The following is a 21,844-nucleotide window of genomic DNA, read 5'->3' as shown; positions in this document are numbered from 1 at the left end:
TGAAGTGCACAGTGCGCAGAAGTTGTCAACTGTCTGCAAAGTCAATAGCTAAAGACCTACAAACTTGGTGTGGCCTTGAGATTAGCACAACAGTGTGTAGAGAGCTTCATAGAATGGGTTTCCATGGCCGAGCAGCTGCATCTAAGCCTTACATCACCAAGTGCAATGCAAAGTGTTGGATGCAGTGGTGTAAAGCACGCCACCACTGGACTCTGGAATGACAAATCACACTTCTCTGTCTGCCAATCCGATGTGTCTGGGTTTGTCGGTTACCAGGAGAAAGGTACTTGCCTGACTGCATTATGCCAAGTGTAAAGTTTTTGGTGGAGGGGGGGATTATGGTGTGAGGTTGTTTTTCAGGAGTTGGGCTTGGCCCCGTAGTTCAAGAGATTGAAACTTTTAAGGTGTCCGCATACCAAGACATTTTGGACAATTTCATGCTCCCAACTTTGTGGGAACAGTTTGGAGATGGCCCCTTCCTGTTCCAACATGACTGCATACCTGTGCACAAAGCTAGGTCCATAAAGACATGGTCAGAGTCCTGATCTCAACTCAATAGAACACCTTTGGGATGAATTAGAGCGGAGACTGTGAGCCTTCTTGTCCGACATCAGTGCCTGACCTCACAAATGTGTTTCTGGAAGAATGGTCAAACCTTCCCATAGACATCCTAATAAACCTTGTGGATGGCCTTCCCAGAAGAGTTGAAGCTGTTATAGCTGCAAAGGGTGGGCCAACTCGCCCTACTACATCAATGGGGCAGTATTGTTCTCATTGATATCAACAATGTGGAGCTTTTCCTCCCATTAAAACCAATGATGGCGCTGATGCCGGGGTATTTTCTTCTTCCACTGGCCACGGTCTGGTCCCCCTAAAGCCTGGAGCACAGTAAACTGGCCCTTTGCTTTGAAAGTTTGGAGACCCCTGGTTTAGACAATCCTTTTATGTATTTCATCTGTGTGTGTGTTTTAGTATTTTGTGTGGAGTTCAGCTACAAGTAACCCCAATGCTTTGTCCTGCATGGGCAATACAAAGGATTACTTTTCAAACATAATGCCGCTCTTCTTTTTATTTCTAGACTTTGATCTTTAATAAATCTTTTGTGTATGTACATATCATTCAGCATATGAAGAGTTTACTTTGTCGAATGGAACCTTACATCTTCCTACAGTTTGTATTCCATGGGTGGTAAAGGCTAATCTACAACCTTCCGAAACTTTTTTTTTTTTTTTACATGAATGGCTCAGCAAAAACTAGCCATATTTCTAAATATGTACATCTCTTAACCTCCCTGGGGGTTTTCCCGAGTGTAGCTCGGGGTAAAATTTGAGTACCAAGAGTGGTAACCCCCGAGCTACACTCGGGCTTACCATACGGCGTTGCTCAGGGGGTCCCTGTAGCATTTACCTTGTCCTTCGCTCCCGCGATGTGTCCCCTGCAGCGTCCCCAGCCATCTCCGAACGATGCCGGCATCCGGCTTCTGTGTTCCGGTCCCTGTGACATCGGGACGTACGGGTGCCGGAACCGGCGGAAAATTTGAAATTTTTAAAAAATGTAATTTTTGCTGTCATTGCTGTTTCAATGCATTTCACATATATTTTGTCCAGCGCCCTGCCTGCATTTTTACTGTTCTTTCTGCCTGGAAACTTAGAAAAGTCCATGGCGTCCAAAAAGCGTCCCTTTAGGTCAAAAGCGGTTTTAGACCAGCTAGAGAACAGCGATAGTAAATCAGAACCACTTGCAGAATTGAGTGATAATGATTCGTGGGAAAATTCGTCATCAGACAGTGAAAACGATTTTGCGACTTTGCTCAGCGATGTGTGAACTTGGCGCTCTATTTCAAATTTCAGTGTTTTTGGTTTGATTATATTATTGAATTAAATTTATTATTATATTATTATTATTTTTATGATTATTTATTAAATTATAATTTATGATTTCGTGTTTCAAGTTTTATCCTACCCGGGATGTTTAATAGACTCTTGTTCGTACAGATTTCAGTGAGTTATTCCTAAAAATTACAGGCCTACAATAAAAAACTACATATTTCCATGCAAAAAAAAATGGTACCGCTTTCAGCACAAAAAATCGGAAAGAATCATCCCGCCAAGGAGGTTAAGCTTCTTAGGCTGTGTCTGATGAGCTTGGCTGCTGACTAGGTCCTCTGCTAGTTGAAGGTGTGTGTCATTGGACGGGGGGATTCTCACAAGTTGTTGGAAGATCGTCCAGTGTGCAGGACACTATTTCTACCTCTTCTGCATAAAAGATTCCAAAGCACTTTGCTTGTACTATTGTACTGAGAATTGATTATTAGCATCTAATGAGGATTGGCTATTTTTTCTGTCACCTCTCATATTCGAGGAAATTTCTGCTTATGTGTGGCCAACTTGCCAATTGTCTTTGCCTGGGGGGGGGGGGGGGTTCTGATTATGGACAGCTTTATTGCTGGGTTCCTTCCATTGTTAACTGAATTTGTAGATGGATCCTTGAACAAGTTAAGCCCATCCTTTTACTAGAAGTGCAGATGACTATGCTGTCTTAATTTTGGCATATTATTGGAAGAAATAATGAGCTGAGAAATGCAAAAGAAGATGAGCAGAAATAAGATGGCCAGATAAGATCCGAGAAATAATGAACATGCTGTTGACCCCAATGGAGGACAAGACCATTGTGTAGAAACGCCATCCATGTGGTCACCAGTAGTCAACATCAATTTGATGACCCGTAATTATAATAATTGACAGTCTGCCATCACATTTGTTTCCTAGTAACTGGACTGACCAGTAAAATGTGGTGCATGTTACCAGTAAATGTGGTGCACGTTACAGATACAAAATCGACTTTTTGAACATGGACATCTCTGCAGATCTCTTTTGAGTCTCATTTCTGATTATTTTACTTCCTCTGGAGGGAAGAGTACAAATCTTTCACCATGCATGCAGTTATAGGGGCTGAGTCAGGGGGAGGCTCGAGGCCTTGTGGTGTGGGCAATCTGTGGATGCTTGGGGGGGGTTACTAAAAGTGGAGCACACAGAATCTGGTGCAGCTGTGCATAGTAACCAATCCGCTTCTAACTTCGGCTTGTTCAGTTGAGCTTTGCCAATAAAAACTTGAAGCTGATTAATTACTATGCAGAGTTGTGGCAGTTTTAGGAAATCCCCCCCTAGGTGTCTGACATTGGAGTATAGTTTGTAGAAATGTCTACTATTGTGAAAGCAAAGTTAAATCTCCACGACTGTCACCTGATCCAGGGAAAGCTACTATCTATGTCCAGTCAAATTGGGGAAGGATTAGAACCCCTGTTTCATTTTTACTGTCTCTGGGGCTGTGCTACAGTGATTTTTTTTTTTTTTTTTCCCCCTCACTTCCTGTGCTGACTTTGGTTTCCCCAGATAGGAAGTGAGGGAAAATCTCCCAACAGAAGCACCGACAGTAGGGTAGAGTAAGGTAATGCTAGAACTCCTGTTGACTTTTTATTGCTCTGTGTCCTTGTTGCGCATGTCCCTTCACTACTAGAAAATAAAAAAGCTTTGTCGTAAAAATACACTTTTAAAAGCAAATTATAATGTATTTTTTGAATAATGTTCAATGCAGTTTTCAATTTTTACCTGCTTGCTTTTCTAATTTATTATATTATTGTACACCTGCCATGAGAACAATGTGGACAGCTACTAGTGACCTCTCTTTCTGGTAATGCGTTTTCACTGGCTGTCCTGCTGTTGCTTTGACTTCATTAATTTCACTGGAAAGCCCTTGTCATTTTAACCCTTCCTCTCCCCTCGTCCGTTCACAGAACACCTTGTATTTTGTGATCGAAATACAATGCAAGGGACGTGTTCCTTCACTGTACAAAAGCTGGAACTGTCCGCCACAGTGCAAACTGATCGCAGCTGATAGTTGTATCTGGCATGGCTAGTACCGTACCCAAAAGCTATACAGACCCAACGTAAACCGCCTTAGAGGTAACCCATTTGGACCAAACAAAGTCTAAAAAACAGCTTTTTTTTTTTCTTGGCATTCCACTTTTAAATACTAAACATTCCCTTTTAAGGAAAGTATATAAATCAAAATTACAGCTGTCCAACATCGTTCCTCATCTCTTAATTAATAACTCTGCTGCCCAAAAGATTCATACCGGCTCTAAGAAATGACAGAGTGAATGTTTGAATATGTTGTCCACAGGCTTGGCAGACATTTCTGCCACCCACTGAGTGCTCCCTTTTTTTTTTGGCCAGGAGGGTATATTGATTAAAAAAAAACAAAACACAGTTGATACTTGACTTTATTTATTTATTTTTGGCTATTTCATTATTGTGGAAGCGCAGTTTTTTTTGGCTCTCGAAAGCAAACTTGCTTTATCAATGCAGGGCAAAGAAAAAGGTTTGTGACAATGTCTCCTTTCCCTTCTGGCACATACTGTCCTTTCCTTCACTACTTCAGTCCTGGCGGCTGAATGTAGTAAGAGAGGAAATACCCTGTATTTATGTGAATAGAGGGACATGTTATTCATTGCCCTTTCTTTATTTCATCAGTCCCAATGATTGCTGATTGTTCCAACAGTGTCACATGGCAGTGGGAGAAAGTCCTGCGTTAGCTCCCAATACAGTGACTTGGAGCTTCCTTTCCTTAGTTGAATACAACAGCAGGGGAGCAAAGAAAAGGCAGTGAGAGACTTTTCCATCACTTTCTGTTCTGACAGCAAGTACATTGAGTTCATAAAGTTTAGCTGAAATTGTATTTTCTTTTAAATGTCTATCATTTTGTTGATATTTGTGCGTTAACATGAATGCTGATATAGCTTGAGTTTTGTGGATTGTAGCCTCCATTGGCCTAATCCTGTGAAGACCATGGTAATCAAAAACATTAATCCTACTCGTCCTATTGACTCTTTCCCTATGAAGCTGAAGGTGTCTGCTTGCATCTTAAGATGCCATAAACATTGCAATTAATGCCATTTTCCAGCCAGTGTCGGTCAGTATGGCTTGTGGGTATACCTTCCGTCCCCTGCCAGACAGAACCTTCAGCTTGCTGGAGAAGACGGACACCTGGTAGCTGCTGACCAAATGGTCAATGAAGGGTAGACTAACGGCACAAGTCTTTTTCTATGACCAGTATTTTCAGCCCTAACAAAAAGATGACTTTGTCCTGGCATTTTTCCAGGATCCAAATGTGGTTTCCCATTTAAACGTGCTTTCCAGCTCAGGACAGTGGACTGCTTTGGCTTACCAACCCACAGAGCCCATCACGGAGGACGGCTGAGGTACTGCAGATGACCCAATGGAAGGGGATTCCAGACCAGGCTGTATGTATCCTTAAAGGGACCTCCGGCTGGCCACAGTGTTTATCTGTACATGTGTAGTATTATTATTATTATTATTACGCATCTGGTGAGTGCGTAATCTTACTACTTACCCGGCACATCACCGAATTATTGAGCATAGCACGTGGATCACCGAATTTGAGATCAAACCTACCCAGATCTCCACATTGTCACTTTATGGACTTTGAATTGTCAATTCTGTGCAATCGTTAGCTGTTTATCATTCTTGTCACTTTATTAGCACTAACAGTCACTTTATTGGGATACTATTTATTATTCCCATTCATTGCTAATTGCATTATTTATTATCACTTCATTTGGGACATTGGTTTATTAATATTTTTTTCAGATTTTGATGACGGCATTAGCACTTTATCACATCAGCACTATATTTTGCACTTTATTATGCATATTGTTCCACTAGTGGTTTTAGTCTTTTACAGCGCTGCACCTATTATATATGATAAATGGCTTGTGGGTAGATTTTCTTCTGTTAGTGGTTTTGGTGTTATTTGGTCTGGCTTGGCTTTGCATTTCAAGTGTTTTTGCCTCCAGAGCGCACTTAAAGTGGTTGTAAACCTTTACAAATACCTAGTAAAGTGACTGGCCTCAGGTGATACACAGAGATGAAACAAATCCTCCTACATAAGTTGTACCTCTTTATTCTGCAGTTTTCTCTACATCCTTTGAAAGTGCTGAAGTTTTATAATGCATCTCTGAGCTTTCACAAAAGGGGGTGAAGAGCTGACATTACTCAATGCAGAACTCAGTGAGGAGAGCTCTGAGAGTTGATTGGAGGGATGAGACACCCCCCCCCCCTCCACACAGCACACAGGAGCAGAGCTAGGGCTGTTACTCTGCTGGATCTCCCTCCCCTGCCACCATTTTTCTCTTGGTGTCATGAAAACTTGTCAGAAGTGATACATGCAGATGATAGAGCAAAGGGGCAGCACACATAAATGAAACTTAGTGCTCTGGATGGATAGTACACACTATAGAGGGATGTGCTTTGTTCATATTTCATGTGTGAGGTTTACAGACACTTAAATCTTTTCCTAAAGTGGAACTAAACCCAACTATTTAACTGTTTCCCAAAAAGCTTAAATTGAAGGCATGTTTGTATGATAATTGTTACAGTTACTTGTTTGCTTATGCCAGCTTTCAGTGCAACTTTCAAATGGTTGTCATTGCTGATCACATGTGCAGCACCATGGCAACTGCAGATCAAACCGAGGCTGAGATAGCTGCTTCCTTGGCTGTAAAGGATAGGAGGAGGGTTTAGTTCCGCTTTAGTATACTTACTCCAGAGCTGAAGCTGATACCCGTGTATGGTTACTGTCCCACATACTCTTCCAGAGAATTTCCTATCTATACAAAAGGGCAGGGCATTAAAGTGATTGTAAAGGATCACATTTTATTTTTTTTTTAACAAAACATGTTCTACTTTCCTGCTCTGTGTAATGGTTTTGCACAGATAGGCCCTGATCCCCCTCTTCTTCGATCCCTCGCCGGCACTCCTTGTTTGTTTTCAATGGTGTCCATTTTTATATCAATACAAATCCGCACAGAGTGATTTTGGAAAAGGTTCTTGTACTAATTTGGTGCGATTCCTGTGCTGTTTTGGCCTCATAGAATGTACAAACCTCATCAAAGTTGTATTCAAGTAGCCCTACATAATCGCACTGAAAGTCAGATCAGAATCATATTGCAGCAGTGTGAACCTTGCCTTACTTTAGAACTATAGGCAACATTTGTTCTTCATTTGGGATAGAGTAAGGGAGGGTTATAACCCGTTAGATCTTTTGTTTCGCCATTTGTGTCCCATTGTAGAGACGTCACTTCCTGTCCTATAGCCAAAGAGGAAGTGAGAGGAAATTAAGGGAATTCCTTGGACCCCCCAGGTCACCAGAACTGGTGTCCCCATTGGAAGATTTCCTCTTGAATACTTCACTTTTCTGCAGACAACCCAAAATTTGGGATTTTTTTTTTACTTTCAATGAGAATGGTAAACATGACAAAGAGGTATTCTAATAACTCTCCACTCTGTCCAAAACATAAAAAAGTTTATTTATACTTTTTTTTTTTTTTTTTAAGATAAATGAACTTTAAACAAAAAAACCCTCAAATTTGTTTACATTAGAAGGCTGCCCTTAGCCAGCCAATATATGTTCATTAGGCCCCATTCACAGCAGGTATTTTGCACGTTTTTTTGTTTTTTTCTTTTTGTGTTTTTATGTGTTTGTGAATGTTTGTGTGCGAATTTGTTCAGGCGTTTCCGGGCTTTTTGAATTCTGGCGTTTTTGTATTATAGAAAAATTTCATCAATTGTTGCCATGTTTTGCCATGCCAGAAAAACGCTTTTGGTCGCACAATAAAACTCGCTCAAGTGCATGAAAACACACGATTTGCGTGTTTCCATGGAATGAAAAAATGCCAAAAATCAATCTGCCCCATTGGCACTACAAAAGTAGCTCAAAAACTTTTTTGAGCTTCAGGCAACTTGGAGTGGAGATATGAACCATCTCCATAGAATTAATAGCTTTTTTTTTTTTTTTTTTTTTATTCTCTGGTGTTTTGGAGTTTCGAGCTCAGGTGTGAATGGGGCCTAAAAAGCTTGGTATCAGGGCCCGTGTTGTAAACTTTGAAAACGATGTTCTCCAAAATGCTTCTGGATACAGAGGTAAAAGAGTGTGGTTTTAAAGTGCTTCCTTTTGCTTGTTCAGACTATATGAATAATGTAGTGTGCATGTTCTGTGCACAGGCTCACTTTAAAGTCTACCTTTTTATAAAAATACTAGTCCTCTACTTTCCAGATAGTTTTACCTTAAAACATGCTGGCAAATGTAACTGAATACTGTATCCTTGCAGACGTGTACGGGGGCATTAGTAATAAGCAATTGTTTACAATAAATATTTGTCTAAATTTAGATATTTTGGTTTTTACCACCTAGAAAATTGTTACTTTCAGATTTAATTTTTCTTTAAAACATTTGCGCTTTTCCCCCATACAAAACCCACAGTTTAAGCAGAAAATAAGCCTTGTTTGTGTCATGTTAGAAAAAAAATTGCATTAATGAATAGTGCCATTGACCTGATGTAAACAAGTCTTGGTGTACTTTCCCTGCACATTCTGATCCAAACTGGCATTTCCAATGGAATGTGGCGATTCAAAATGATGATAGCACAAATAGTTTTGTATTTGAAAATGGCTGCAGGATATTTATTTCTTCTAAACTTTTATCCAGTGTTCACTGAAAGAAAGGCTCTTGAAGGACCGGTAGACCTTTGCTGTATGTTGAAGCATGTCAAAAGAGTTTTTTTTATGTAGAACACTTTGACTTCATGTACATGAGCAGCTCTAAACTCAAGTTTAGGAGCTTTTGGCATTTTTTTTTGCCAAAGCTCCTAAACTCAACTCCATAAAGCCTGTGTGAATGCCCCCTTATTTATGTGTTTTGGGATCTTATCTTGCGAGTTTACTCGGAGGTCACAGACCAGACGGTCTCCAATACGCCCCAAATTGTTCTACTTTCTATCCTGCCTGGCTCCTTCAAATGTATCAAATGCAGCCTTCTTTGCCATTGCTTGGCTGCTGCCAGGCTGGTTATACCTCGCCATTGGAGTACTAGCTGTATCCCCACTCCTTTGGAGTGGGTTGAGGAGATGGATCACATTGGAAGTATGGAGTCGCTCTTGGCTCAGGAATTGGGTACTTTGGAACGCTGTCGTCAGACTTGGCTCTCCTGGCATATGTATAGGGAGTCCACTGCACTCCGCGTTCTCCTGGATACTTGAGCGGGAATTGGCCCTTTTCTCTCTTCTTGGTTCATGTTGATTTATTGTCTTACTGGATGCTTTTCCTCAGGCAAATCTATTCTTCTTTATTTCCTTTTCCTTCCTCCTTTCCCTTTCTGTTTCCCCTCTCTTTTCTCCTCTGCCCTTCTCCCTTCCCTCCCCCCTCTACCCCTTTTTTTTTTTTTTTTATCCCCCCTTCTATTTTTGTTTTTCTGGGCAATTGTTTTCTGGAATGGGAGGGGTGTGGATTGCTGTGAGGGGTTCCATTGCTCCTTTTCCCTTTTTTTTTTTTTTTTTTTTTTTTTTTTCCCTCTCAAGCTGATTTCAATTGTTCTGTATGGTTTGCTGTCCCTTAGGGTTTGTTCTGTTTTATTATGGTTTTTCTAGTCTTTCTTATCTGTACCCTTCTGGGGGTTGATATTGATTGTACAACAAGACTATTTGCATTTTTCCCTTGGGTCTGCAATTGGAGCTACTTCGTGCCAGACTGTTATTGTGTGTTCTGGCCTTATGTTCCCTCACCTGCACTTATTCTCCACCCCTTCCTTCGCCCCTTTTTGATGTATTATCTACCATTGTATTGTTACTATACCAGTTTGATTTTTTTGTACAGTACCTGAAAAGCTTTAATAAACTGAGATTGATCATAAAAACCCGTGTTTCCATGTACACATAAGCTTTTAGCAGAGTTTAGGAGCTGCCGCGTTTAGGTGAGGTTAAACCTCGCTCTCCTGAACGCAGAAGAATTGCGTTCAGGGTAGGAACGTTTTGATCGCCGATCACGGGAAAATACAAAACGCGGTAACCACAGTACTGCGATTTTACATTTTCCCCGCGTCCGGCGGTCAGGGTAGGCTCGCGTACAAGAAGCCTTATAGTTCTGAGCCTTCCTGTTGGTCCTATTAATGTCATGTGACCTGACTGACCAGTAGAGAAGGAGGTAGTAAGGGGTGTGAACAGGATCATGCTTCACCTTTCTGTTTATAATAGGAGAAGATTTTCATATAACTTCACTTTCCTCTCTCTCTGGGTTTACTAATCATTTTGACATACTGTGGGGTTTTTTTTTTTTTTTTTTTTTTTTACTAAAGGTAAACTCTGTTTCTTCATGTTTTCATCATGTGTTCTGTCTAATTGCTTACGTTTGTGACAGGTTTACCTTAACTCCTTCAATGAAAGGAAAACATTTTTTACCACTTAAGCTCCGGAAGGTTTAATGACCAGGTCATTTTATGCAATTTGGCACTGCACTATTTTAACTGGGAATTGCACAGTCATGCAATTCTGTACCCAAATGAGTTGTATCATTGTTTTTAACACAAATAAAACTTTTCTTTTGGTGGTAGTTTTAATTTTTTATTATATAATCAAAAAAGACTTAAAATTAAGGGGAGAAAATTCTTTTGCTTTCTGCTGTAAAACCAATCCAATGAAAAAAAAAATTTTCTTCATAAATTTAAGTTAAAATATGCTCTGCTACATGTCTTTGGTATAAAAATCCCAATAGCTGTATATTCAGTGATTTGCGTGAAAATGTCTACAAACTATAGTGTATATATACTGGAATTTTTATTCATTTATTTGTTATACTAGTAATGATGACAAAAGGGCCTTATAGTGGGACTTTGATAGTGCAGTGGGCAATTTGATACTAACTGATGCTGGGTGGGAACTGACTAAATGACACTGACATCACCAGTGACACTAATACAGTGATCAGTGACTGTATAGTAGTATTGACAATCAAAGGGTCACCTGTGTGCCTAACAATGTTTACTGTGTGTTGTTTTTATTGAGCAATGTGGCAGTTTTTACAGGGAAAAAAAAAGTGGCACATCACTACTGTATGTAGAGAGCCCTGTGTTGTTAGTAAACACAGGGCTCTGTTCTGTCATTTGCTGAGCTGATCAGTGGGTTCCAGCCATAAATCTTTTGCCGAGACCTGCTGATCTGTATGTGCTGTATTGAATGACCAGGAAGAGCCGGATCACCTGCATGTACATGATTGGTGCAGCAGGTCCGCTCTGCTGCAGTATATCTGTGGTAAGGAACTAGTTTATAGAAAAAGCTGTAAAACATATTGGCTTAATGTAACAAAGGACTCGTTAAAACCAGAACAAGGTGCGGGAAACCTGTGTTCAGTGCGTGTTTCCCGCACTGTGTTCAGAACACACTGCAATTGTGATCTGCAGGGGCCACAGCACAACCGCGAGCTTACTTTGCTCGCATTGTAGTGTTTACATGCAATATCTCTTCGCATTGCATAAAAAAAGAAAAATAGTAATTCAGGAGGCTGTGATTTTGCCTCCTGAATGCCTGACAGCCAGTGCTCCAATCTGTGAAATGCGATTCCCCCCATGGATCGCTTTTCAGAGGGTTGGCAAGGCCTGCCACTTGTGTGAACGAGCCCTTAGTGCTTACCTCTGTAGCACATGTGGCAAGTTCTCCCTTTCCTCTCTAGGAGCTACGGCCTCCAACAGAATCTTTACATCTGGCATACTGGTGGTCTGCATCACTTGCTGTGCGCTTTGGTTCCATCTTTGAGCCCCTGCATTTATACAGAGACAGTAGTGACTCAGCACCTGGTGAGCGAAACCACTGCAAATGGTAGGGAGGAGGGGGGACTGGAGATCTGAAACTCACTCAAGTGTACCAGAGGAGAGGCCAAAGCTCTTAGAGTACTTCGCCAAGGTTCTGGAACCTCTTTTGGGCATTGCGCATCCTGCAATGTTGTTTGAGCGATCGCAGCACGCATGACGTGCGGATCAAAAACAAAAATGCACTGCGGTTTCAGGTGCCATTGAAATGAAGGGCGCCTGAACACGCGATCATGCGTTTTCACACTTTAACCACTCCCCCTCCAGAGGATTTACGACCCTTCCTGACCAGGCTGTTTTTTGCTATACGGCGCTGTGTTACTGTAACTGACAATTGCGTGGTCATGCAATGCTGCACCCAAATTAAATTTATTTCCTTTTTTCCCCCCACAAATGGAGCTTTCTTTAGGTGGTATTTGATCACATGTGTGGGTTTTTTTTTTTTTTTGCGCTATAAAACATATCCAGTAAAAAATATAAAAATCAAATTTTGTCATAAATTTAGGCCAAAATGTATTCTACTCCATGTCTTTGCTAAAAAAAAAAAAATCCTAGTACGTGTAAATTAATTGGTTTACGCGAAAGTTATAGCGTCTACAAATTGCGGTGTATACATACTGAAATTTTTATTTATTTTATTTATACTAGTAATGGCGGTGATCAGCGACTTATAGCCGGACTGTGGCGGACATTCTGACACTGGGTGGTAACTGACTGCCACTGACATCCCCAGTGACACCAATACAGTGATCATTGCTAATAAAAAGCACTGATACTGTACCAATGGCACTGGGCAGGAAGGGGTTACCATCTTGGTCGATCAAAGGGTTAACTGTGTGCTGTTTTACACCATGTGTTGTGTGTGTTTTACTTGGGAAACATGCTGCTGTGTGTTTCTCTGCTGTTCAGAGAAATACACAGCAGCATGTTACTGGCAGGGGAGAGACCTGTGTTTACATACAGGTCTCTTCCCTGTCAGTGTTACTTGGTGATCGCTGGGTGCCAGCAGAGAATTTCCGGCCGCTACCCAGTGATTGACATCCGTAGACGCCAATGGCGGCACGGGTAGAGCGGCACGCGCGTGCTTCGGCAGCACAGTGGCTAAATGGTTATCACTTCCACCTGGCAGTACTAGGGTCGTTGGTTCGAATCCCAGCCACGGCACCATCTGCCTGGAGTTTGCATGTTCTCCCTGTGCCTGCGTGGGTTTCCTCTGGGTACTCTGGTTTCCTCCCACACTCCAAAGACATGCTGGTAGGTTAATTGACTCCTGTCTAAATTGTCCCTAGTATGTGTATGTATGAATGGGAGTTAGGGACCTTAGATTGTACACCCCTTGAGGGTTAGGGACTGATGTGAATGTTGCTGTGTAAATTGATGGCGCTATATAAGTACCTGAAATAAATAAAAATAAATTAAATACCCAGAAATGCAAATTGTGTGTGTTATTATTTCAGGTACTTATATAGCGCCATCAATTTACACAGCAACATTCACATCAGTCCCTAACCCTCAAGGGGTGTACAATCTAAGGTCCCTAACTCCCATTCATACATACACATACTAGGGACAATTTAGACAGGAGTCAATTAACCTACCAGCATGTCTTTGGAGTGTGGGAGGAAACCAGAGTACCCAGAGGAAACCCACGCAGGCACAGGGAGAACATGCAAACCCCAGGTAGGTGGTGCCGTGGCTGGGATTCGAACCAACGACCCTAGTACTGCCAGGCGGAAGTGCTAACGTGTGTGTGTGTGTGTGTGTGTGGCCCTGCCACCTTTGTAGCCGTATTTCTGCTACAGGACGGCGGTCAACTGGTTAACAGCGCGTTTTCAAATTGGGGGCAGAATCGCGGCAATTCCGCCCGAGATTTCAAACACCCTAGTGTGAATGGAGCCTTAAAGTGGTTTCCTTTGGTGGAATTGCAGAACAGAAAGGCAGCTGGGTTTGTGCAAAAATATCTCGACTATTCATTTAGAATATTTAAAAAAACAGAACAATAGAAATATACCTATTTATTCTCTCTTGCACACGTTAATGTGTACATTTTTTTTTTTAATGTCACTTTTGCAGCACCTGATCCTGAGGATATGCTGCTGTTTTCAGGGGAAGAACAATATTTCATGAACTCCGCTATTGGTGGAGGTTTGTACATAGTAGTAAGCTATGTATGTAACGATGGCACACTGCTCTCATGTTGCCATGGAAACATACACAGCTTTCCTATCCGTTCAGCCGACTCCTCGGTGGATGTGAGCGGTTGGTAAGAGGAGAATGTTTTCTAGCTTGGAGGAATAGTGAAAGGCATATCACTGGGGAGAGGCCTCTGTACTTGGGCTGAAATAGTTTGATATTATCTTTACTACAGTGTAATAATTTAACATTATTAAAGACTTTGATTTGGAACGCTGTAAATTCTAGCCTTGTTATGGGAACAGCTTGTGCAGCTTTAATGTTACAGCATGTCTCTGGTGCCTGCTTATATCTAGGTGTTTAAAATAGTTGCTTTTTTTATGGGCAGGTTCTCATAACTGATAAGCAGATGTTTGTGCACATGTGGATATTTATCTTTGTCAATCAATTTCAAGTGAACCTGTGCTCTGTTTTAAATTGTGAAAGAAAAGGTTTTGCCTAGAAGTGGTCAACAGATTCTAATTGCTATTAAAAGAGAAGTACTATATGGGCTTTAGGAAAAATACCCCATTGTACTCACCTAGGTGGATGGTGCATCTGTACCTCACTTTGAACTGGTTATCAGCCTCTTGCAGTCCCTGTACAGCAGAGCTTAGTCTAAGGAAAAGCATCGCAAGTTCATGTGCTGACAAGAAGTTTGCGGATAGGAGAAGAGAGCAGAGTGACAAAGAGAGGAGCTTATCACTGTGCTGCTTCTCCTTTTACTGTCCAGTTGCAGGCTGAGGTGGGTCCAGGATGACTTGAGCTCAAATGAAAGTGGGTTGAATGATGCTGGCCATCAGACTGAGGACATTTGTATCTTCAGGTGTTGCATCAAAAGCTGGTTTGGTTATTTTATTCTTTTGAATAGGCTGTTTTTTCCCTGATATGATGTGGATGTGTGTGTGTCATCTTGTTTTATTATTATTAAGATATATTATTATAGAGCAGAACGTATAGTCTACTACATCTACTTAACATCCTCTACCTCAAACATTACATTGAAATGAATACGAAATACCATTTCACCAGGGAGGTGTGTAAACTATTGAGGTACATCATAAACCAAAAATCTCCTTCACCACATTATTGGCCTGCTTCAATATGGAGATCTTTATCTTAAAGTGGTTGTAAACCCTTACATATACTCAGTGAAGTTTCTGGCCTCAGGTGATACAGAGATGAAACAAATCCTCCTATATAAGTTGTACCTGTTCATCTTCAGCTGTCTGTCCCCTACATCCATTCAAATTTTCACAGGATCTCTAAGCTCTGAAAAGCAGAGGGCAAGGAGCTGAAGCAATGCTCAGTGAGGAGAACTCTGGGAGTAGACTGGAGGAAAGCGATACACCTCCCTCCACACAGGGAGCTGAGGCTGTCGATCATTGGCTGTGCCCTCCCCCGTCACCATTTTTCTCTCGGAGTCAGGAAAACTCATAAGAAGTGATACATGCTGATAGCAGAGGAACGAAGCCGTGGACAGAACTGACACTTCGTACACCCTATACTGTAGAGGGATATGCTTTGTTCATATTTCATGTCTGAGGTTTAGAACCACTTTAAGGAGTTATTGCTAAGAGTAATAACCCATCGTAACCAATCAGAAATATTTTTGTAATGGTTTGATTTTAGAGGTGAATTCTGATTGGCTGCTAGGACTTGCTTGTGCGGAAGTTTGTAACTGGCAGCTTTGTATTAAACCTGCATGGATAAATTATTATTATAGAGGATTTATATAGCGCCAACAGTTTGCTCAGCGCTTTACAAGATAACGGGAGACAATACAGCAACAATACAGTTCAATACAAGAGGGATAGGAGGGCCCTGATCCTGGGAGCTTACAATCTAGGAGAATGCATGCATTATTTCAAGTGTATTGAGTTCATTTTGGTTTGTGGTTTTTGGGATTGGCATTTGAATTTAAGACATTATTATTATTATACAGTATTTATATAGTGCTAAAGGGTATGCTCAGCGCTGTACATTAGCGAGGGGGACAGAACATGAGACAAGACAGTAACAATACAATACACGAGGGGTTCGAGGGCCCTGCTCTTTCAAGCTTACAATCTAGGAGGGAGGGGATAGTGGTACAGGAGGAAGAGGCTGTGGGGGATGGAGTGGTAAGAGGAGTGGAGGAGAGCGGTTGTTAGGTGAGGGCGGGGTAGGCTTGTCTGAAGACATAATTGGCAATATTGGCATAGAGTTTAGACTTTGGCTCTGGAATGAAAACCTTTGTCTAAAATTGTTATGAATGTTCTGATGGAAAAGTGATAATTTAATATCAGTAGTCATTGAGTTTATTTAGCCCTGGTCCACACTGGATCTGACTTTGAAATTGTGTGACTTCACTTGGCAGACATCTGTGTGACTTCATTTGGCAGACATCTGTGCAACTTCTTGCAGAGTTGTCTACGCAAATTGCTCCGGAAGTTGCAAAAAACTGTGCGGGAACTACTTTCAAAATCGGTGAAACTCCAATGGAGTCGGAGTCACACCGATTTGAACAGTTCCATTGCTGACAATAGGGTGCAACTTGAAACTATCAAATCGTAAGGCAAGTCGCCCCAGTGTGAACCAGGGCTTAAAGTTCAACTACCATTTTCTTTACTACAAAATCTCCCAGACTTTCCTTTTCCCTAGCACACCTCTAATCTAGGACCCCAACCCACTCTAATGCATATAGTCACCTTTCTGCGGCACTTCCTGCTGCTTACACTCTCACTGCAGAAGCGGGTCGCTACTGCTTGGTAAGGCAGCCCATAGATGAGTCAGCTGTTCCCTTTTTCCCCTACCGTCTTTCAGGCCAGCACTCTGAGAGACCTCGGCTCCTCCCCATCTGAGGAAACACCTCCACCTACAATAAAAAAGCTCCACTCCCCTCAGACCTCAGTTCAGGTGTTTCCTCCGGTGGGGAGACACGAGGAGGCGCAGGGCAGACGGTAGGGGAGCCGAGGGCCGGATAGCCGGCTGAGAGGCCCGACGCAGCCGGGAGTGAAGGCCGGAGTGTCCGGCTGCACATCCTCCTTGGGCAGGCTGCGGGCAGTGGGAGTGCATCCCGGGGGACGGGACGAAGCACTTGCCTGCTCTTCGCCCCCCGACCCTCTCCGGCGAGGGGGGGCGTCGGGGTGTGCCGTGGTGAGGTCTGGGGAGGATCGGGGGGAGTTCCGCTCCTTCCCATGCTGGCGGTCGGAGGACTTTGCCGGGCCGGACGTCGGGAGACGGCGATTTCCGGCGGAAGGGGCGGGGCTTCGCCCAGGGCTGCGACTTCCGCTTCCGGTCGCGGCCCTCACACCACGGCGGCGCGAAATTCAAAAGGCGGTGCGGTGCTCAGCGGTCTGGGGGACAGACCAGCGCCAGGCGACCACCCTCCGGTACGGAATGTCGGAGGCACCGGGACCAGGAGATGCCAGCACCAGCCAGTCACAGGTAAGGTGCCTCAGTGGAGGCCTCCCCTACCTGTTGGCCCCTAGCAGTGGGAGATAGAGCAAGGGGTGTGCGGATTGCAGGCCCTTTTTTGCTCTGTCAGGAAGGAGCAGGGGGGGGGGTGTTTAGTGTTGGACTGATTAGGCTTCCCTCCTCCCCCCCTTTCTTTTGTGTCTTTCAGGGCAAGGTCCGAGCTAAGCTTAGGCACCAGGAGCCCAAGCGGAGATGCCCTTCCTGTAAGGAAGTCTTGAAAGAATCTTGGCGTAAGGTTCTTTGTGGCCCATGTATACAGGGGTTGGTGAGGGAGGAGAAGCCGGAACAGGGGGACCTAGCCAGGTCAGTGAAGGAGTTGGCTACCACCTTCGACTCTTTCAAATCCCTCATGGAGAGGTTTGCCCTCCCATTGCCTACACTTCCCCCCCCCCAGGTAGCTACGGTGAGTCGTCGGGAACCCCTTGTGACCGGGGAGGAACCAGTAGGGGACTCCCAGTCTGAGGAGGAATCGGCGGGGGAGGGTCCCTCGGAGGAAGGGAGGGGCCCCTCCCGGTACAAATTGACTCTAGAGGAGGTAGATGAGCTCCTGGGGGCTATATACGAAACCTTAGACATTAAGGAGGAGGTTAAGGCCTTGTCTCTCCACGACCAAATGTATCAAGGGTTAGAGGAGCACCAGCACAGGATATTTCCTGTGCATGACATTTTGGTGGACACCATTAAGAAGGAATGGCAGGACCCGGAAAGGAAGCCGTTCTTCTCTAAGGCGCTGAGAAGGAGATTTCCGTTTTCAGAAGACCCAGAGGCGGTCTGGAACAAGAGCCCTAGACTAGACGCCGCCTTTTCCCAAACGACCAGGAGAACTGACCTGGCGTTTGAGGACATGGGGGTCTTACCAGACTTATTGGACAGAAGGGCGGAGTCTCTCCTTAGGAAGGCCTGGGACTCGACACTGTACAACCTGAAGCCGGCCATGGCTACGACAGTGGTAGCCAGAAATTTAGAGTACTGGCTCACGCAATTGCAGGCCCATATTGTGGCAGACTCTCCCAAGGAGAAGATCTTGACCTCTTTTGAGACCCTTTTGCAAGGAGTTGGGTATATTGCGGACGCTTCCGCAGAGTCGGTGAGGTTAGGGGCCAGGTCTGCAGCCCTGACCAATTCAGCCAGAAGGGCGCTGTGGCTTAAAACGTGGCAGGGGGACATCACTTCAAAAGTTAGGTTGTGCGGCATCCCCCTCACAGGGGACTGTTTGTTCGGCCCGGGATTGGAGGAATTGTTGGACCGGACAGCTGATAGGAAGAAGTCCTTCCCTCTCAAAAGGAAATTACAGGAGGGGGGGTCACGGAAGGCCCGCCCGGCAAAAAGGCTGAACCTGCGACCGCCTGGTCAGGGCAGGTCTGCTGGACAGAGAGGTAGGGGAAGAGGGGGTGCGATTTTTCGCCCTCCTGAGCAGCCCCAAAAACCAAGATGACTTGGTTCCTCCTGTGGGGGGAAGATTGGCGGCATTCCTCCCACAGTGGGAAGCCGTGGTCACCAGCCCCTTCATTTTGGATGTCATCCGAAGGGGTTACCAGTTGGAATTTCTAAGGCCGCCACCCGAGACTTTTCTGGTGACGACCCGTCCAAGGGATCCGGCAAAGGACGCGGCTCTGGTGGGCGCTTTGGAGATCCTAGAGTCCCAGGGGGCCATCTCCCGGGTTCCGGTAGAGGAACGAGGGAAGGGAGTTTATTCCCATGTGTTTGTGGTTCAAAAGCCGTCGGGGGCGTTCAGACTGATTTTGAACCTGAAACCCCTAAACAGGTCAGTACGTTACCGGAGGTTCCGCATGGACTCCATTTTTACAATCAGGTCCCTAATACCACCAGGGGCATTCATGGCGTCCATAGACTTAAAAGACGCCTATCTACACGTGCCCGTGGCGGAAGCCTCTCAGAGGTTCCTCAGGTTGGCAGTGGGGGGGGAGGAAGGAATTCGACATTGGCAGTTCAGGGCTCTTCCATTCGGCCTTTCCTCCTCGCCAAGAGTATTCACCAAGGTTCTGGCGGAGGCACTGATTTCTATTCGCTTGAGGGGGATTTCAGTGGTAGCCTACCTGGACGATTTGCTGCTTTTCGCAGACTCAGAGGCTCACTTACGGCAAGACCTGGTTATAGTGAGAGGCCATCTAGAAAGCTTGGGGTGGATTTTGAATCTGGAGAAGTCCTGCCTGGTACCTTCTCAGAGAGTGATTTACTTGGGCTACGCTCTAGATTCGGTAGACCAGAAGACCAGCCTGACTTTGGAAAAGATCACCAAGTTGGAAGCCGGGGTCAGATTACTACAGGGGAGCGGGTCGATATCCATACGGCAGGCCATGTCGGTTCTTGGATTACTGACCGCGTCCATTCCGGCAGTTCAGTGGGCAGGTCTGCATATGCGTCCCCTCCAGTTGTGGATCCTGAGGGTTTGGGACAGGAGGGGTCACTCCCTAGAACGCAGGGTCCTGGTTCCCCCCAGTGTGAAGAGGTCTCTATGGTGGTGGAGGAGGTCGTCCAGCATAACACAGGGGCTGTTGTGGTGCTTTCCGATATCCACGGAGGTCACTACGGATGCCAGCGCCAGGGGCTGGGGAGCCCACCTGGGGAATTTGGTGACTCAGGGGGAATGGTCCTTGGGGCAGAGGGCCCAATCCTCGAATTGGAAGGAATTGAGGGCAGTGTGGGAGGCTCTGCACTCCTTCCAGGTGGGGGTCACGGGCCAGCACGTGCGTGTCCTAACGGACAATGCCACGGCAGTGGCTTATATAAACAGGCAGGGAGGGACGAGGAGCAAAGCCCTCGGAGCCTTAGCGGCGACACTGTTGTCCTGGGCGGAGGTGCACTTGGCGTCCCTGTCTGCGATACACTTAAAAGGGGAGCTGAACCAGAAGGCAGACTTCCTGAGCAGGACTCGGCTCAGGGAGTCGGAATGGGCCTTGAACCCCAATGTCTTTCAGGAGATTGTGCGGAGGTGGGGATCCCCGGAGGTAGACCTTTTTGCCTCCGGGAGGAACAACAAGGTCCCAAATTTCTTCTCTCTATCCCGCTGGGACGGGTCCAGAGCGGTGGACGCATTAGGTCAGAGGTGGGACTACCGGCTTTGTTACGCCTTTCCCCCGGTTCCTTTGCTCCCCCTGGTCCTGAGAAAATTCAGGACGGAGGGGACCTCGTTAATCCTGATAGCTCCCTTCTGGCCGCGGCGGGCGTGGTTTGCGACCCTAAGATGTTTGGCCTCTCGTCCACCCTGGGAGCTGCCACCAAGAGAGGATTTGTTAACACAGGGGCCGGTTCTTTGCCACAGCGTGGGAAGATTACGGTTAACAGCCTGGTTTCTGAGCAACAGCTCCTCTTAGAGAAGGGGTTCTCGCCTAAGGTAGTGGCGACATTACTGGCCAGTAGGAAGGAGGAGACCCAGGCCATTTATGGTAGGGTCTGGGGTTGCTTTTCAGCCTGGTGTGACCGGACGGCCGTGGCAACCCATAGTTTGGTTTCCGTGTTGGAATTCCTGCAGGCGGGAGCGGACAAGGGATTGTCTGTCAGCACGCTCAAGGGCCAGGTCTCGGCCCTCAGTGTGTTCCTAGAGACGCCCCTGGCCAGGGAGGCATTGGTGAGTAGGTTTTTCAAAGCTCTGGTGAGGCAGAGGCCTCCGAGGTCCAGACCGTTTCCAGTGTGGGATTTGGCCAAGGTGCTCGAGGGGATGACTGGGGCTCCGTTCGAGCCCCTGGAGTCCTGCCCGATAAGGGAGCTCACCATTAAAACGGCTTTTCTGGTGGCGATTACCACGGCTAGGAGGGTGTGCGAGATGGAGGCTCTCTCGATTAGACCACCTTATCTCCGTATTTTTACGGACAGAATCGTTTTCAGACCAGACCCGTCCTTCATTCCGAAGGTGGCTCGGTGTTTCCAGAGGGAACAGGACATTGTCCTTCCCTCGTTTTTTCCTGTCCCGGTGGGGGTAGATCAGGAGAGGTATCATTGTCTGGATGTGAGAAGGTGCGTTCTCCAGTATCTGGAGAAATCTAGGGAATTCAGAAGCACCGAATCCCTTTTTGTTTTTTTTAAGGGGGCTAGAAGAGGCAAGAAGGCGTCTAGAAGGACGCTGGCCAGCTGGCTGCGGCTTGCGATTGCAGGTGCATATCAGGCGGAAGGCCTGGAGGTCCCGGAGGGTATCAAGGCACATTCCACCCGAGCGGTGGCGGCTACCCAAGCAGAGCTAGCAGGGGTTTCCCCAGGGCAGATTTGCAGAGCAGCAACATGGTCCAGCTTTGACACATTTGCCAAGCATTACAGACTGGACCTGGTCTCGGTGCAGGAGCAGGACTTTGGTCGTAAGGTCTTGCAAGCAGTTAGCCCGCCCGAGGGGTGAGTACTCGCTTATCCTCTCAGAGTGCTGGCCTGAAAGACGGTAGGGGAAAAATCAAGTTACACTTACGGTAACGTCTTTTCCAGGAGTCTTTCAGGCCAGCACCGGTTTCCCACCCGTGTTGCTATTGCTTATGTGAAGATGGCTTATTGTGAT

At 45.2% G+C, this 21,844-nt stretch overlaps 2 protein-coding genes across 2 annotated transcripts in view; both read left to right on the top strand.

The window, feature by feature from the left end:
* The window catches only part of DYRK1A (dual specificity tyrosine phosphorylation regulated kinase 1A), a 164,573-nt gene that overhangs the window by 24,068 nt on the left and 118,661 nt on the right, over positions 1 to 21,844 (top strand). The gene's annotated exons all lie outside the window — the stretch shown is intronic.
* On the top strand, positions 16,685 to 18,785 carry LOC149461671 (uncharacterized). Its single transcript, XM_089677908.1, has one exon. The coding sequence runs from the start codon at positions 17,693 to 17,695 to the stop codon at positions 18,776 to 18,778; it is 1,086 nt and encodes a 361-aa protein (XP_089534034.1). The 5' UTR covers positions 16,685 to 17,692; the 3' UTR covers positions 18,779 to 18,785.

Source organism: Staurois parvus, unplaced genomic scaffold, assembly GCF_062004578.1.
Source record: "Staurois parvus isolate SC_StPar_1 unplaced genomic scaffold, SC_StPar_1.0 ptg000195l, whole genome shotgun sequence".
Lineage (NCBI taxonomy): Eukaryota > Metazoa > Chordata > Amphibia > Anura > Ranidae > Staurois > Staurois parvus.
The sequence above is the reverse complement of the archived record's forward strand: the minus strand, read 5'-3'. Positions and strand labels throughout refer to the sequence as shown.